The following is a 19,416-nucleotide window of genomic DNA, read 5'->3' as shown; positions in this document are numbered from 1 at the left end:
ACTTCTGCAAGTATCTTGTCAGCACTTGCTGCTTTCTTGTTAGACATTGCCTTGATAGCACCAAAGATCTCATCATTTTCGGGTACCTTACACATTTCAGGGCAAACAGGAACTTAAGGAATGCTCTCAACAGCCTCTGAAAAATGAATGATGATCTGTTGAGCACAGATTGGAAATGTTCAGCCTAACGTCGTAACACGTCATTCTTCTAAGTAACTAGAACTTTCCATCAACACTGCAAAGTGGAGCAAAGCTGCTTGCCACACGTCCAAAGATTTGTTTAAGTGTAGTGTAAAGCGATTTGAAGTGAAGATTGTTGGTTGATAACCAGATATCTTTGGCTGTTGTCTTCCACCTATTGTACTGGGCTTTTTCTAGCATTATTTCTCAAACATCGGTAGTCAGAAGCTTTAGAGACATCATTGGGCTTAGACAGCCAGGCATCATACTTTATGTACAAGTCGTCTAGGAGAGTGTGGATGGTATCATAACTTTTGTCAAACCAATCTTGATGTTTATGAAGCTGCTTCCCTAGAACTTCGTGTGACACAGAGTAGATACATTTGCGTAGATAAGACTAGTTAGATTCAATATCATCTGTTGACAATGTGTTAGTTTCTTTTTCAAGACAGAGGCAGTCATTTCATCACACAGTTTCTGAGCAAATGCTCGAACACCTCAATTTGTCCACAGCTAGCTTTTGCAACAGTGAAGATGTTGTGCGTTGAGTTGGTGGTGTGACTGAAAGCCAAAGTTTAGATCTCAAAAGTCTGTGATCTGACAAATCAGACAAAGGTGCCAGTACGTGTTCAGCAGCTGTTCAATAACCTAGGCTAGCAAGTGAGGGTTTAATTAGCATTTTAGTGCTTCTTCAATATCATTTGCTCGTTGGTATTAATTAGAGCCTATCATGACGCAAGCTTTGCTATTCAAGAAAAATGAGGTTGAAAGAGCAATTTTTCAGAAACACCACAGTGTTGTTAAATATGTGTCAGACAGAGTTTGAATTGAAAAAGTGGGAGGGTGGTCACCACCAATCTGATCATTGTTTGAACTAAAGAAAATGTCTGTCAATTGGAAATGCCCACTTACTTATAATATGACATGCCTCTACATTTGAGAGCATTAATTCAATTAATCTGCCATCATGTCATTAGTTAGTTACAACAACACTTAGTCCAAAGAATAAGATTATAAGATTATATAATTAGGATTATATTATATACAAATAGGATTAAGACTATAATAGCATCAACATGCATGCTGGGTCTGCTAAAATGTAGATTACTGATGTCTTAGTAACATAGCTAGAGTATGTTCAACGTGAGCAACAGTAATAACTTTGCTAGACAATAAATAAACTGCAACACATATACCCATTTGCTTGTCATCTCTTTTACAGTTTTCCTGTACATATATAACTTCTACATTACAAACTAGAAAGATAATGTGTCTATAATAATAATAATCAATACCACAGTGAATTAGACTACATGCTGAACACTCCCATAAACTACATGACACAATAAAATAGACAGTTTGCAATAATGTTACATGTATCATTGTACAAATTAAGTCTCATCAAATCAAGTCAAAGTAAACCGGTCTCTATAAAGCCTAACACAATAGAAAAATATCACCCAAATCTCGATCATAGTAAATTGAGTACTTAGTACGGCAACACAAAAGGATGTCCAACAATCATTCAGCGAATTTACAAAGGTGCCAATAAACATGCAGCAAATTTAATTGCTAAGAGTTACAATCACCCCACCATGCACGTGTTTACAACTGGAGCCTACAGAAGAGCAGAAGCACATTTGAAGACAAAATCATAATCGATCCATTTGCAAAGTGATGAGGTTTTGGAATCATGCACTGCACAATAATCAATCAATAGACACATGTGTACATCAATTAACATATACAATCTAAACTGACGTTGTACATCATTCTGACAAAATGCACTCTATTTCAGATGAGCACATACAGTTGCCAACTAAAGAACATCTAATCTCAGTTATCTAACCTCCAAAGTGAGCTCCTTCAGCTAATCTTGCATAAACTCTATCACACTTGTCCACCACATCAACAAGTCCACGTTGGATAAAGTACATCTTATTTCCCATTGTTCCAACTTGAACAATGTCATCGTCAGGCAAAAACAATTCCAACTGCAGGTTAGTAAGAATGGATGAAACAAAGCCATGATCAGCATTCTGAAAGAATGGAACAGATTCAAGGAGACCCTGACATTTCTGATAAAGTACTTCCTAAATGTCAAAACATTCATTTCAATAATGCCACTGTGCTGAAATGATTGAATTACAATTTAATTCTAATATGGCTGCACTAAAAGATTGTCTGATTGGGGTAATCCGCCCGCAAGTGTTTGGAGAGCCGCTGAGTTTCTTATTGCTGAGCATAGCGAGGCTTCTAATCCGGGTCGCACAACAGAAAGGGGAGTAGTCCTATATCTCCATCCAACTCTTGGTCTATACAGTGTATATACGGTCAACTACTCACACGTCCCGTAATACAGTATGATGAATCCTTCACTACACTGAGCTGTATCGATCTAACACTGTTGATAGTCAAGTTTGCAGATATCAATTTCTATGTCAGTAAATACCATACCACTGTCGTTACAACGGAACTGAGTGCATATGTACCCTGTACATTTTCAATTGTCTTGATTACGATCGCAAAACGACGACTACCTACCAGGGTTAGATACGTAATCTAAATTACTAAGAAGTTTGCATGCTTACTTCCATGACAGGGTTTCAATAATACCTATTGTCTAACTAGAACCCGCGGCATTTCAGAAAACTCTATTGGACATGTTACTCACCAACGCAAGGCGTCTATGGATACCGTAAAAGTAGTATTTAAATACGTTTTCTGTTGGCCTGGGCATATTTTGAGAGATGGCAAGATTCTCCGTGTGTCTGGCTACTGTAGTCTTCGTGAGGTGTTGCAGGAGGTTGGATTCGGTGATCGAGTGGACGATGTACACATCGTGACTACAGACACTTCCTCCAAACAAGACGCTGAGTTAGATAATGTCAGATTAAAAACTAAAAATATGAAACTCCGCCTGCCCGTCTCTTTCTGCTGCATGTTACCCCAATCAAACCATTCTTTGGTGCGGTCTATCATAATTCATTTCATAACCAACTCTTGCAAATTTAGAGTTCTGAGTTCTGATAGCTGTCTTTCATTGCTGCACAAATTGCAATATATTGTAGAGCAGGCTAGCTCCATAATATGTTGCTCACAATATGTTTTACTAATCTCGCATACCAGACCATCTTGCACTGAGAGGGTCTGGTACGAGGCTAATGTTTGACCATCATCTTGCAATTCAAATAACATTGTTGCTTTGATACAACTACAACAAAGCTAACTAAACTGCACATCTCCCGCTCTGGAAAAGTTATATGATTATCTATCACATTTTAGCTTCACATTTTAAAATAATATACAAAAAATGAAATAAAATATATTTAGCAAAAGAAGCTATGTTGACATAAAATGGTTAGAATTAATTAGTTGTACAAAGTATGATTTCATGCTAAACACCATATTTATAGATTTGCTTTGTAAACATGAAGCAATGCTAACTGCTGTGCTTGCAATGCCAAAAATATGCAGTCAATCTATAGCAGCAAAACAAGGGTGGCTATCCTGGACGAGGGACACAGGAAGTGACAGGTTGCTTCCAGATGCTACATTTAAAATCTGTTCAACAGATAAAACTGAGAAAGGAATTAAACAACTTGAACAGCTGATGTGTAAACATAGACATAGCAGAAAACTTCTCTCTAATGCCAGGAAAGACTAATGCCTTATCTTAAGTCTTTCTCTACTACGACTGACTTCAAGTGAACTGAAGAAAAAGTGGGAAACTGGGCCCAATGTCAGGTACGTGTTCAGCCAACAGACTCTGTACATTAGATATGAAGACCTGCAAAGCAAGCTAGAAGAACCCGTTCATCAATGAGAAGCAAAGAAAGCAAAGACTCGATCAATTTTCACAGATAACCACAAGGATTGGACTGTGGTGAATGACTGGAGCAAAATAACATATTCTCTGGTAAATCCAATTTCCAGCTCTAGCTGTCCCACTACCGGGTGTTCAATGGTTTGCAGGAGGTCAGGAAAGAAAAACCAGAATGACTTAATTGCCCCTACAATGAAACATGGCAAAGCACCAGTGATGATATGGGGTTGCTTTGATCAATAAAGTTATGTACTGGCAAAATCTGACTCTGTGAAAGACCCATAAATCAGCTAGCGTAAGTACAGGGTTGTCCTCCAAGAAGACCTACTTCCATCAGCTCAGATAATCTTCCCCAACTAGCTGCAATTTTAATGACTGGATATACTTCAACAATGCACCAAGCCACACAGCAAGGTCTGTAAAGTCATAGATGGAAGACACAATTCAAGTTCTTGACTTAATTGCAAGAAATTAAGTTGGCTAGCTCAATCTCCAAATATCGACATGATACAAAACTTGTAAAATACCATAAAACGCAAAATGGGCATTTACAAACCTTCAAATAAAAAAAAATTATTTGATTTTCTATGACAGGAGTGAGAAATATCAATTAAGATCAATGTCAGAGGCTGCACCGCCAATGTTTTTTTCACATTCTGGCTGTGATTATTAAAAAAAGGACTACGCCACAACATTCATTCGTGTATTTAAGTAGTTGTTTATTGTTAATTATATGGTGATTTATTTTGATAGCTGAAATCTTCTGTTAACAAATTGCCATGTATTTGGTGTAGATTCAGTCAATATATTTTCAGACTAAAATAGCTATATAAACATATTTATGAGTAACTTAGAATAAGAATCAAATAGTTATATCTGACAATGGTGATAACTTGATACCACAAAATTCTTTAAACGCACGTTAATATGTAAAACTCAAAATTTGGAAGGCGGTCTTATAATCTTTCCAGAGCCGTGTGTCTGCTAAGAAGCACTAATAGTCTGTAATCATTGGTCACTGCCATGTGGCACACAAGACAAATCCACATTTCACATTGAATTATGATGTCAAAAAGCAAGGGTGTTCAAGTTTGTGAAAAGCTGGTGTCCAATAATGGTGCCAAGAGGTGTGCCTGGTGCCAGAACACGACGCTTTCTCTGCAAGTGGCCACTTCAAAAAGTAGTCAGTTGCAGTGACAATATACTTATTGCCTCGAGGTGTTTCTGGAAGTGGCCCTACTAGATCTACACCAATGTGGTTCCACACATCTCTCACAGGGATAAGATGCAGCTCAGGTCGTTGTTTTGGTATTTTTGGATTTACTCGCTGGCATGTGTCACAAGAGCTACAAAATTGCCGTACGTCTTTTTTCATTCCTCTCCAGTAGTAGCTGAGTTACCTGCATGAATTTCAGTTGAGGTTATTGCTGTTGTGTAGATTGCATGTATGTATGTTTGTATACAGGTATATACGTATCATGGTATGTATGTATGCATTTATGTATGCGCACTGGAACCATTTGCCATGCTTTTGCATGTTGGTGGCTTGTGTGAGATGGCTGAATTTAGTTGTAAAAGGTGAAACAAGGACAAACTAAAGATTTTCTTTGCAATTGCATTGTGACTAATGTGGTTGCTCCTGCACAGCACACATTTATGGATACATCATGTACAAAGTCATAATTGAGCTCAGTCGTATTGACTACTCATTAAATATAACTGAGCTCAGTTGTGTCCACTACTCATTCCATTATCATATATACATGTATAGGTATATATAGGTATGTATGCATGTGCTGTATGTATGTATATAAGTATATATGAATGTATGTACAGTATGTATGTACAGTGTGTAGAGTAGGCAAGAAATTCACATGCAATTGCCTCTCTCTATGGAGTGTCGTTTCTGTCAAACCAAGTAGAGCAAGTGCATGCTTAAATTTTGTTACCGTTTTGAAAGTTGTATTGTCATATACTCTGACTTGCGATTCTATTTAGTTAATGGTTGCCATTAATTTTTTTAGAATCAATTGACTGAGTCGATCAGCCTTGCAAAAGTCTTAAAAGATATTTATTTAGCAGACACATTGTAATGTTTGTTTGTCTATGAATATCATGTGTGAAGTTTTCGTTCAATAGAACAGAGAACACATTGCATTTTATGTTGTGGAATATTATATAAATAAGCAAGCTGAAACTTGCACAAGTTAAATTAACTAATGATTGTAATTACATATAATAAAGACTGTACCTTGCTGAGGATTTGTCGCGACCAACGTGACAGCCATCAATACTATCATGGCAAGCTTGAATGACGCGCAGTTTTTCTTCTTTCGACACTATTACCCGCTGAAGGTTGATGGTGTTTGACGTAGAGTCTACTTGCTTGTGGTAGAGCACTCCATCCTCCTCTTTGAAAAAGCCTGCTTGCTGACGAAGACCTCTTGTAACGTTTGCTGTAAATTCAGGTGGATACTGCAGTTGTCCGAGTTTATGACTGCGTAGGTAATCTACTAGCGCTTGACAACAACTTTCAAAGAGTTCGGAAGACTTGCTCATGTCACAGTTCGAAAACGGCGGGAAAAACTATTGTGGTTTACTTTATATCAACACGGATGTATGGACTGGTACACACGAATACTTTGTCCGATGCTACAATATCCGGCCGGATAGTCTAGACTATCCCCCGGATAATCTAGACTGTCCCCTAGACTATCCGGGGGATCCTATGTCCTGTGACAGGTTAGAGCTCATTATTTGTAGGCGTGGTCATAATAATTGTGGACTGTAAATACGTGTGAGAATCAAAGCTGATTCTATACACCATCTTTTTTCCAGTCTGGATCTGCCGCTGATTCTATTGCATGAGTCAACTACACTGTAGAAGCCAATAAAATGGGCGTGTCTATAAAATGGGCGTGTCTATAAAATGGGCGTGTCTATAAAATGGGCGTGGCTGTAGGATCACGCTCCATTTCTAGAGGTTACGCCACTCTCCTGCCCTGCATCTTGCTGCCATCCCTAAATGCGCAGACTCTCTCGCGCCTGGAATGGTTATACGGGCACCGAACAAGACTAGCGAGAGAGAGTCTGGGTACGAGGCTAAAATGCGCCATGGCGGCAGGCCTACGCATGACGCGGCGGCAAGGTCTGGCTACGCGAGACTTAACTAGTCATACGGCTCTGGCTGTTTTGAATGCAATGAATGCCTCTACATTTGTCATTCTAGTCGTTTTTGTGAGTCATGCAATGTGTGTCAAGGAAGAAACGTCGGTGTTTAACGTGCAACCAAATAGCCGTCAATCTCATCACGAAATTTCACTGGTACGAATCCCTTCTGTAGGCAAACGAGCTGCAGTGCATTGGCTAGCTAGTTTATTTGCGTTAACTAATGTGTGTGCAATTGGACATGGAGATATGGTAGTCTAACTGGTTTCTGTATTCTTTTTACAGGGAAAAGTGAAGTGTGTGTTTTCCTGGGCCGCAGTGGGAGGAACGAATGAGGTAACGCGTTCATATTCATGCAAACACACCAGCTGAAGTGGCGTTGTTCGGTCTCTGAAAGTGGGGAGGCAATTGGTAGACTCATGCCAGTCGCCGCGCTTTTAGAAGACAGACCGCCGGCTGCGGGGCGTTTCAATTTTACACCATTTTCAGATCAAATTCGTTCATAGTCACTTTAAATTTGCATTATGTCAATTCAAATTGGTACCTTGTTAATTCAAATATATACGACTTCTCAGTTCAAGTTCATACTTTGTCATTTCAAATTGACGTTATGTCAAATCAAATTGATTCAGACATTTCTAATTGGTCACTTGTCATTTCAAATTCATTCACATTTATTTCAAATTGGTCAACTGTTAATTGAAATTCATTCACAAGTCATTTCAAATCTGTCATGAGTCATTTCAGATTCCTACCAACACATGTCAATTGCACACAACTGCAATTTTACTGATTAACCACTATAGTTTGAAACTGGACCACTATATTCTGTAAACTGAGCAAATACACTGCATCACACAAATGATCTAGCATATTACAGTACACAATGAAACACAACACTAAGTTAAGTAATTAAGTCATCTGATGTCATTTTCAAGAGGAAGATCACATCTGTTCATATTACATAAAGGTTGGCTAGTGCCTTTGGCTAAAACAACGGACAACCAGCAGTGGATCTAAAGCTGATTCAACTGCTTCTTCAGCAATTTCTTTCGTAATCTGGCATTTATGTGTGACCTGCATGTGCTGTGCCAATGGGGTGCCGTACAGAAAGTCTGTCTTTTTTATACTGTCTTCATGAATAGTCTAATTAGTAAGCTACCTCAGGAGTTTGGTCAATACCTTAACCCACATTCAAATTGGAAATGCTAACTATCTAGGTAGGAGGAGTGCAATCTACACAAATCTACACATAATTTTAGCAGGACACAGATTTTGAAATTATTGTGAATGAATTGGAATTGACAGTTGACCAATTTTGAAATGACTGAATGAATTTGAAATGACAAGTAACCAATTTGAAATGACTTGTGAATGAATTTGATTTGACGTAATGCCAATTTGAAATGACAAGGTATGAACTTGAACTGACAACATATGAATTTGAACTGACAAAGTATGAATTTGATTTGACATAATGCGAATTTGAAGTGACTATGAACTAATTTGATATGGAAATTTGTGTATTTGTATGGTATACATAGCAGCCTTGTACCCAGGCCTCTTGCGCACTCGGAGAAGAGGGCCTCGTGCAAGGCTATATCCATAGACACCTCGCATTGGTGAGTAACAAGTCGTAACAGAGTTTTCTGACCGTCTAGGTAGCCTACTGAAATGCCTTGCCCTAGCTAGACAGTACACGTATTTGTTGAAACCCTGTCATGGAAATTACCGTAAACATGCAAATTTCCCAGTAAAGTACAGGACGTGTGAATAGTTGACTGTAGGTGGCATTCAGCTTCTGAATGTATTTCTTGGTTGTTAAGTACACACAATCTCTAGCTACAGTACGAAAGGATGGGGCAGCTGAACTTCATGAGGCTTTTTCGTTGCTGTTTGGTCACTTGCACGAATCGTTCCTACACTGATCTGTAGTCGGACACGGAAATTTTTGAAGTAGGTCTTCTAATGAAACGTGGTTGTGGGAGGAGAAATTTCAGGTTCGTGCGCGTACACATACACACACATATTTAATTGTGACATTGCCTACAATGGCCTATTAATCGCTCTATTTCGACTATTCGAAAGCGAAAACCATTAATTTCCTTGCACGCTATGCTCTTGAATGTCGTGCTTAGCAATCCGATCAATGTGGGACAGAATAGACAGCTTTATTGCTCAAGGGTCGATCACCAAAGGGACCGACCTATTGAAACTGACATCGCTTTGTTCATTTTTATTCGGTAAGCATGTTTGGAGAATTTGAGTGACAATGAGCCAAGAATGACAAATTAGTAGCCGCACAAACATTTAGGATCTTGTCTTTACAGATACTCAGTATGTATAGATACCAAGAGCTCGATAGAGAGACCTATAGGACCATGCCCCTTTCTGTTGTGCGACCCGGATTAGAAGCCTCGCTATGCTTGGCAACTTTTAGTTGTATGGTATCCGCAGGTGGTGCTTTGCGTTAGTGAGTATCACATCGCAACGGAGTTTTCTGACTGTCTACTGAAATGCCGGACTCTAGCTAGACAATACATATTGGTTGAAACCATGTCATGGAAGTAAACATGCAAACTTCCTAGTAATTTAGATTACGTATCTAAGCCTGGTGGGTAGTCGTCGTTTTGCGGTCGTGATCAAGACAATTGAAATGTACAGTGTAGGTATGCACTCATTCAGTTTGATCCATTGTAACGACAGTGGTATGGTATATTTGTTGACATATAAAATGGTTGTCAGTGCACTTTCCGGCCATTCCACTTTACAATTTTTAGTTTGGTTAAAAATTGAAAGAACATTGTGTATTTCAATTTTTGGACCAATTATAACTAAAAATTAAAATTACAGAATTGAAAATTGAGTTGCTACAAATAAGAAAATCAAAAATACAAAATTGAAATGACAGCTGCAGTTTGTGGTCAAGTATATTCTATCTAGTCTTCTAACATAAAGGATTCTCTAGGATTGCAAATTCTTGCTCAGTTAATGTGGCGTAATTTGTCAATTGTAGACTTTGCTGGAGGGATTGGTTTGTAGCACACTTGCAGGTGTATACAAAGCAATTAGGGTTGTGGCACAAGTGTACACATAGCAAGCTATCTTCTTTGAATTTAAAAGGTGATTATTCCCCCAAAACAATAATTAGCACATGATGAACATCCAGAGTTTCTGTTGAATTAATTGAGCGCATTGTTCTTGTTGATTGTTACACAAATGGTCAGATTGCCTATTTTCTTCAGCAACAATATCTTCCAGGAGATTGTTATCTGAGGAGTCTGTTATATAGTTCGATTATCACTTGTGTGTACTTCTTTGTGTTGAGTAATTTGTGCTAAAACAATCTAATCAGCTTAGCGATATTGGCAAGGGAAGGTGAACTGTTCTGTGCTTAAACCCATGCCACAATTGTAATCCCTTTGGTGCAAGTACAGGTGCATCTTTACTATACCTGCAAGTGTTACAAAGTAAATCCCTCCAGTGCAAGTGTACAATCGACCAAATATTTTAAGGTGCCACATCAACTGAACAAGAATTCACTTTCTGGTCTCGCTGGAAGGATGTAGGTGGGAAGTGTCTGGATATGCAAGACACTTTGCTAGAGATAGTTACTAATGGCTATTTCATCAGCAGTACCTATTATTTGAGTAGGTGGTCTGTCAATTGTCGCCTAGATTGTACACCTTGGAAGAGACAGTGCCAACAATCAAATTGCTTTGTCACATCTAGGTGCTGTCACTGAAGACTAGGTGGAATATGCTTGGCCAGACAGTGCAGCTGTCATTTCAATTTTGTATTTTTGATTTCCGTATATGTAGTATCTCAATTTTCAAATTAGTAATTTTTAATTTTTAGTTAAAAATTGGTCCAAACATTGAAATGCATGATGTACATTTCACTTTTTAACCAAACTAAAAATTGAAAAAAGTGGAATGGCCGGAAAGTGCACTGATCTATCTAAAGTGTTAGGATTGATTATGCTGTAGTACGAGACGAGTGAATAGTTGACTGTAGATGGCATACTGGTTAGCAGTCAGCTTCTAAAGGTGTTTCTCGGTTGTCAAGTACACACAATCCCTAACTACAAAAGGATGGGGCGATGGAACTTCATGCGGCTTTTTCATCGCCGTTTGGTCACTTGCACGAACTGTTCTTGTACTGATCTGTAGTTGGACACGGAAACCATTTTTTAAAGTAGGTCTTATAATGAAATGTGGACGTAGGGAGAAGAAATTTGAGGTTTGTGTGTACTAACACACACACACACACACACACACACACACACACACACACACACACACACACACACACACACACACACACACACACACACACACACACACACACACACACATATCAAGAGCTTGATAGATAGCCATATAGGACCATGCCCCTTTTTGTTGTGCGAGCCAGATTAGAAGCTTCACTACGCTCGGAAATTAAATCTGCATTTCTTAGTTTGTGTCTATTTGTTGGCTCAACTCGTTAAAGAACAATTATTATATTCACTAAAGTGCGAGCAGAATGCAACAAAACAGAACAACCACACACGTGGCTGTAAAACACCAGCTATAGAATTCTAGAATGCACATAGGCAGTACAAAGATCTAGAGAGTTCTATAATTAAGTATCTAACTATGCTAATTAGTTTCCAACACTATTTAGTCCTGTTGGGAACTGTAGGTACCTGTTTCCCGTGGGTAGGTGTGAAAGAAAATGAAAAAAGAATGAAGTTAGACCCTTGGTTGAAAGGAATGTTGCATGTGCGAAGGCTTTGGCTCAAGAGGGCTGTTACGGGGATGCTATGCGAGCTCTCGGCTCTAGTGGCTGTGAACACGATGATGAAGGTGCTTTGAAGAAGCTTTAGAGGCATTGACATCCTGAATATACGCTTCCTGACTGGTCAGATGACATTCCAGCACCACTTAATTTTGTTGCACCTGCTGCAGTACTATCAGCTCTATGTGCATTTCCTCACTTTACTGGTTGTTCTAGACTGCATGCACAACACTTACTGGATGCTGGTGATGGCTGTACTGCTCCTTCCTCCATAGATTTTGACTGAACTGTGTCGTGTCGCTTTATCTGACAGGTACATCAGACAGGCATATTGCTCCTTGGCTTACATGTTCACCTCTAACGGCTCTATTTAAAAAGCAGGGTGGCATTAGGTCAACAGCTGTAGGAGAAGTGTTACACCGTCTGACTAGCTGAATTTGTTGCGCAGCTGTCAAACCTCAACTTTCTCGTGTTTTCCCCCTTAATGTTAATTGGGTGTTGGAGTTCCTGGTGGTCTGGAGACTGCCATTCACTCTGCTAGATCTTCTATTAATAATCACGGAGATGAGATAAACATGTTGAACGCCTTTAACAACTGCAGTCGTTCATCTTTTCTATGCCATATTCATCAGGAATTCCCATCGTTGTTTGCATGGGTCCAGTGCTGTTACCATTGTCGGGGAAAGCTTTGTTTTGGGGATCACACAATTTATTCATACAGTGGATTGCAGCAAGGTGACCCTTGGGCCCGCTTTTGTGTTTGTTGGTGGTCACTGATCTATTGCATAGCATAGATCCTTTTCCAAATCTGCTCTACAACTTTGCTATCGTGACGACAGCACTTTTTTGGTTCACGTTCAGATGTGGCTTCATTTTTGGAACAGATCCAGTCATTCCCAGAGTTTCTATTAAACATTTGACGTGTCACAAGTCTAAGGTTGAGTTGACATTCTCGGCGCCAGTTTATGGTACAGATGCATTCCTTGACAATACGTTTTGCCAGAGAGTACACAAAGTTTTTCAATGCCAACATCATAAAATCCTCAATAGAACTACTGTGAATTCAATCATTTGTTGTGCACAGTTCCACCAGGTAAGGCAGATGACCAATTACTTCATTTTGATACAGGAATGCAACATTCTTTGGAGATGCTGATGCATTCTTGATGAAATCTGGAAACCACGTTACCAATTTGACTAGAGTCTTGGTCAACGGGAGGCATCTCGTTTTGCAGCAGCTGCTTTTGTTGGCAGTTGTAACATCACAAGATTGTTACATGAAAAACTACTTGATTAACCGGTTTTGACTCTTCCTGATGAAACACAAGCAAGGGACACTTTTCATGAGACAGTCACCTTCTCACAGCAGCATAGATCCTTTTTGCGGTAACAGCAATTTCAAGTTTCATTAGACTACTCCCTTCAGTCATCAATAACTTGTAGCTTACATGATTGCGTGATCGCTTGAATTCTATCCCAGCCTCACATGCTAGTTCATGGTTGTGTGCAGTTCCTAATCTGAAATTAGGACTTTGCCAATTATGACACCACAGAAGATATGATGATAGTTGCCCTACATTTATGGCTTGGAATTACCATGTTTTCATCACTACCAAAAGCTGTCAGATATACCTTCAGACAAGTACTGGACGAATTTAGTGACCACCTTTTGTGTTGCCGTTGATCAGAGAAGTGCTAAAAGATGCTGTAATGCCTTATCATGCAAACTTTGTTTTCCACACTTTACTTATCGACAACTCAGACACTCGATGTGAACAACGATGTTCGTTTGACAATAGCAGCAGACTAGGAGAAATTTATCACCCCGATTTCATGATGGGTCTAAGACCCGGATATTGTGATGTTTTAGTTTTGGAATCCTTTACAGTCTTCTCATTAATGAGGCAGCTGGGTGTGCAGGCGTAGTAGCAGCAGAAGCGGGAGAACGAGCAAAGAACAAACTATATGAAACTTCAGTTCATAACTGTGACAGGAAGTTCTTCTCATTTGTCGTGGAATGCTTTGGCTGCTGGTCTCTGAAGAGGTTAGAGCATTTGAAAGACATAGTTAGAAAAAACTTTTTGTAGAGGACAAATTTGAGTAGAACTGTAACCAACCTCCATGAGCAACTCTCAGCCAGATTGTGGGTACACAATGGCCACATGATTTTACAGAGATTGTTTTTGGAGGCACGAGACTTATCAGATGTAGCTTGAGAATATAATATATGAGTATATATATATATATATATATATATATATATATATATATATATGACAGATTAGTGACAGATTATGACTTGTGATAGTTGACTATCTACCTAATTATTGCGATATTGCGACTTAGACTCTTTGTGCTTTCGTCCTTAGGGCAGATATGTGTTATCTGTGTTATCTGTATTATAAATAAATAATATATATATATATATATATATATATATATATATATATGATGTTATATGCACGAAGTGGTGTGAAGTATATTGATGGTAAGTGATGCGGGAGATGTGGGTTCAATTCTCACCAGGGCCACCTGACTTTTTCAACTAAATATATTCATATCTTCAGCCAATGTTACTATCAATGTCTTTAAAGATATAACGGTAAAAATGGACAAATGTTGCCAGCATTGTCCCTAATGCGCGTATGCGTGCACACACACACACCTTTCCTTTCACTGGATTCATTCTAATAAGGAACGGTGCAGGCCAAGGTCACGACAGACTAGGTTGGGAGGTGGAAATTCTCTGACAGCAAAACACTCAGTGGTTGCGGAGGCCTAGTTGAAGGAGGGCTGGGTGGCAATACTGACATTGGCCAGTTAGGGACTGACTGTGTTGCTGCCTTTGATGGTTTACAAGACCAGATGATTTACAGCAGTGAAGCCACAACCTTCAAAACAGCAATGTATATCAAACTTCGATGTTGTTTGCCTTGCTTAGCATCGCCGTTTCTGCTCATCCTTGCAGTCTTTCTCTTTTTCTTCTTTCTTGAAATTCACTTCTTGTCTGGTGATCCAGATTTTATTCCTCCACACATTTTGATCTTGTGGTTGTATCCTCCAAACCTCAAATTTGCAATCCCTCAAATATCTCAGCACTAAATCGTTCCATCACATTCTCTGCCCTCCAACAAAAAGACTTCATTGGGATACACACCTCCTTCTCCTCCTCCTCCTCCTCCTCCTCCTCCTCCTTCTCCTCCTCCTCCTCCTCCTCCTCCTCCTCCTCCTCCTCCTCCTGTGTTGCTTCTGTCTAAACAGACATGCTACCCCTTCAGTTGGGAAGTCCAGGCAGGTATGGCAATGATCTCTCCAAGTAGATCTTGATTTATTTGCTAAGTCATATCAAGAGCTTTCTGGAATCTTTAGATCATTTAGGTCTTTCCTAATTATGTGTTTCCGGCATTTTCTAATGCCATCTTGTGGACATTTTTCTGATAGCCACCCAAAGAAGCACATCTTGGGAATTCAATGGGTATTCAAGCCAAATGCTCTAACCATTGCATACGTCGTTTTATACATTTTATGTTTATAGTGTCAGGATCTCCCCAGCGTTGGGTTATTGATTCCTTTGAGATATGATTTTCCCTCTGTGTTTGTTGTGATAGAGATTCCAAGACACAACCAAAGACATCTATGATGAAAAGAAGTAGCGCCGCCAGCCAGATGGCTGGGTTCCTGTGCACTAAGCAGGAGCTATGGGTCGTGCCAAGTAATCTCCTGAAGCCTGGCGAGGTGCTCGCAAGAGCACCAACTGTGACGCCAACTGTGGTGTGGCCATCCTAAGTCCCATCAAGACCCCAGTGGCTGATGGACTTTGTTGCAGTCGGAGACCTTTGCCACCCCAGTCAAAGACCAAGTACTCATTTATACTCCCGAGTTGAGAGGCAATTGTGTATTTCTTGCCCAAGGAAATTATGCCATAGCTTGCCATCACTGTTACTTGAACTTGCAACCCTGCAAGGTCCAGGCTGTTTCCATTCTCCAAACGCACTCTCTATTTGCCAATTGAGCTATAGTACCACACACATCCGACATACACACACGTCTCGCGTAGCCAGACCCTTCCCACCTACATCCTGCTGGCGAGATGCAGGCAGGAAGGGTCTGGCTACACGAGACTAACACACACACACACACACACACACACACACACACACACACACACACACACACACACACACACACACACACACACACACACACACACACACACACACACACACATCACACACACATTGTGTTTTTCTTTTTCTTTCTTGGAATTTTTCTTTCAATTTAATACTTCTTGAATTTTGTTGCAGTTTACCATACGCAACATATTTTCTGTCCAGGAGATCTTGTATTACCACGTTGTTGGTGTCAAACTAGTCGTCCCTTTGGTTCTTTATGAAGCCAATAGTTTTCTTGGCTGCATTTGTTGCTGCTATATTAAGTCTAGTCCATGAACCTTCAGGTTGTTCAGATGCTGCCAGTTCTTTTTGAGTTGATCTTCAAAATTGAGAACAACTCTAGGATCATTCAGACGACTTATGTCAAACTTTCGACTGAGAAATTCAGATGACATCTTTTGTAAATCTTTAATTTGACATTGGACCTTAACAGCTGATGATCTGTCCAGCACTCAGCGCTTCTGAGAACGCATGTAAGCTTGGACATCTCGTTGTCCTGTAATAATATAATCAAGTAGATGTCAGTGTTGAGAACGAGGATGTTTCCAGGTTGTTTTCAATTTATTAGGTAACTGAAATCTGGTGTTAGTTATGCTCAGCTCATGAGTGGCACAAAGTTCTAGCAACAGTCAACCATTTGCATTTTCTTTACCAACACCATTACACCCTATGATTCCTGGCCAAGAAGCATAATCCCGACCAACTCTAGCATTGAAATTACCCATGAGAATGAGTTTATCATGTGATGAAATTTTTACTAAAAGTTGGTGAAGTTGATCATAAAAATTTTCCTTTGAAGCATCGTTTGAAGTTTAATGTTGGAGCATATACACTAACTATTGTTAGATACCTTTTCTTGTCTAGAGGTAACCTCAGTGACATCAGACAATCACTATGTGCAATGGGAAGATCAACAAGTTTGTTGGCAATGTTGGTCCTGATGGCAACACCTACTCCTGATTCACGCCTGGCATCCAATGATTTCCTGACCAAAAGAATCTATATCCATCATTCACACACACACACATTAATTAATTAATTAATGTACTCTTAATTTGGATTAATTAATTCGGGTACTCTTGCCCACAACAAAAACGTTTTCTTTTGATTGTGGCTAACCATGGATATTAAATAATTTAACTAGGGATACAACTTAAAAATTAATTTACAATTGCAATACATGTCACACACCATATAATGTTGACTGCAACAGTACCTCAACATACCACATGCAGTATAGGTTAGGGTTGCTGATGCATGACATGGTTGTAATTAAAAAATATCGTGGTTTTTGTTATTATTGTTATTTCTTGTTTGTTTAGGACTGGCAAATCACATTGACTAAACAGGATGGGTATGTTTGCGTTATTGAAAGGTATATGTCAGCATTGCTGCAATGTGACATGCATTATGTTGGCAATAATTTTGTTTTACCTTTATTAGACCAGACAAAGCATCATACTTATTCTTCAAAAACTTTGCAGCTTCAGTAATTGGAGCTGATTTCAATTCAGCTGAAGTGTTTGTAAGTGTTTGTTTAGTTTGACTACCCATGCTTGAGTAAAAGACAGTTAGACAGACTGATAGACAAATAGTTTGTTTGCTTATATGTATATGTTATTGCCATACAGCATACATACTTGTTCTTTGGAGACTTGAGGTATACCTTGACCTTCGTCAATTTCTTTGATAAACCTTATCAAGAAGTTATATAGGGTGGGTAGCGGGGAAGTTTAATTGTGTTTGTTGTTTGTTAGTTTGTTTTGTTGCTCATTGTTGCCCCCAGTGGGAACTACATCATATACATGATATGAAAGAAAATTCAATAATAATAATAATAATAATAATAATAATAATAATAGTAGCGATAATGGCTACCACTCCATGGTTTAGGGGTTCAAACCCCAGTAAATTATGAGTCTCTCTCTCATGTTTCTCTAGCTTTGGGAGTTACATAATTCTGTGCCTAAATGAAATTACAACAGGTACATACAATGTTGGCTGATTTGCACTGGATCAACTATTGAATGTCTTTACTACAAATATATTGTTATATCATGTTCTTTTACAACTATGGCAAGGAAGGCCTAATTCAAATAATGATGCTGCATATTTCTAGCTTACAGAAAGTAAGTTTGAAGCAGTTACTATGGGTGCAGTGTCCATGTGCATAGCAGTAGGAAAGCTACATGTACAATGCAGTTGTTGCCGTGGAATCAGCATTGTAAATAAGACTGTTATGTCTACAGTAAATAGAATGCTGAGCTGTAGGAGACAAAGATTAGAATGAGGAGGTTTTGCAAATGATTGACTTGGAGTAAACGGACGAGGTTGAATACATCAAATACATCAATGTCTAAGCTTATCGTCCATGTGCAAAATAGTTGGTGGTATCTAGTCTCATAATTCAGGAGTAGTATTATTAACAGATGTTTAACTAAGCTAGCTGAAAGTTCAAATGTATGTAATTGTTGACACTTTATAAGCAATGTTTAGATTGCGAGATGAGTGTGTTGGTTGTGTGACAAGCTCACCATATAGTAATCTAAGCCCAACCCATGACAAACACGGATCAGCTGTGGTTTGTTTCAAAGTTGCTAGGTAAGACCACATGTGTTGCCTCAGTAGATGAATGAGGAAAGCAGGTGATGTCCTTGGCTTGCTTTTTTAAGCTAGAATGATTCAATCACATTTGAGTAGCCCAAGTCATCATAGTCATTCTATATATGGGCATGTTACGGGCAGCAATTGCCTTTACTTAACTGTCAGAGATATGTTGGCAATTGGTTGGATGTTTACATTAAAGTATTTGCAGCATTTTAAGGTAAATAGTGCCAATCTGACTTTCATTAGCCTTCTGAAATTCCATTAGCTCATAATTTTAGCTACAATCATGGCAATACCTGTAGCTACTAGATCCTGTGTCTAATAGTATTTGATGTTGTAGGACAGTATGGGTCATCTAATAAACGAAGAAGACTTTACAGCGAACACTGGTCAAGGTTCAGGTAATAACACTAGACAACAGGTCTGTGATGAATGCATAACATGTCTCTACATACTGTTAATAGTGCAGAGTGTTGAAGGCAAATTCAAGAACAGTCTGGGTAGACTAATTCTGAGAGCAACCAAACACAAACGCAAAAAGGAACTCTAAGTTTGTAGCGTTATGTACCAAATCAGCAAGTGATTTAGTAAACGGTGAGGACTCTGTGAATTTGGAATTTTCAAAGTATTCTCCTAATCACGTACTTTGAAACTGTATCTAAAATTGCTATCCACTCACAA

General features: G+C 39.1%; 2 protein-coding genes across 3 annotated transcripts; one reads left to right on the top strand and one right to left on the bottom strand.

The window, feature by feature from the left end:
• Positions 1-1,912: 1,912 nt before the first annotated feature.
• LOC134192458 (uncharacterized) lies at positions 1,913-6,668 on the bottom strand. Of its 2 annotated transcripts, none has more exons than XM_062661195.1 (2): positions 6,258-6,668; positions 1,913-2,273 (listed from the first exon to the last, which is right to left on the bottom strand). In XM_062661195.1, the coding sequence occupies exons 1-2, from the start codon at positions 6,563-6,565 to the stop codon at positions 2,051-2,053; spliced, it is 531 nt and encodes a 176-aa protein (XP_062517179.1). In that variant the 5' UTR covers positions 6,566-6,668; the 3' UTR covers positions 1,913-2,050. The 2 variants fall into 2 exon arrangements, with proteins under 2 accessions (XP_062517179.1, XP_062517180.1); XM_062661196.1 differs by having other exon boundaries at positions 1,913-2,219.
• A 494-nt stretch (positions 6,669-7,162) lies between these two features.
• On the top strand, positions 7,163-19,337 carry LOC134191873 (myeloid-derived growth factor homolog). Its single transcript, XM_062660504.1, has 6 exons — positions 7,163-7,330; positions 7,460-7,510; positions 17,451-17,503; positions 17,572-17,653; positions 19,076-19,136; positions 19,200-19,337. The coding sequence occupies exons 1-6, from the start codon at positions 7,208-7,210 to the stop codon at positions 19,283-19,285; spliced, it is 456 nt and encodes a 151-aa protein (XP_062516488.1). The 5' UTR covers positions 7,163-7,207; the 3' UTR covers positions 19,286-19,337.
• Positions 19,338-19,416: the final 79 nt, after the last annotated feature.

The sequence above is a fragment of the Corticium candelabrum genome, chromosome 16 (assembly GCF_963422355.1).
Source record: "Corticium candelabrum chromosome 16, ooCorCand1.1, whole genome shotgun sequence".
In the NCBI taxonomy this organism is placed as follows: domain Eukaryota; kingdom Metazoa; phylum Porifera; class Homoscleromorpha; order Homosclerophorida; family Plakinidae; genus Corticium; species Corticium candelabrum.
Note: the sequence above shows the minus strand (reverse complement) of the source record. Positions and strands in the feature narration are given on the sequence as shown.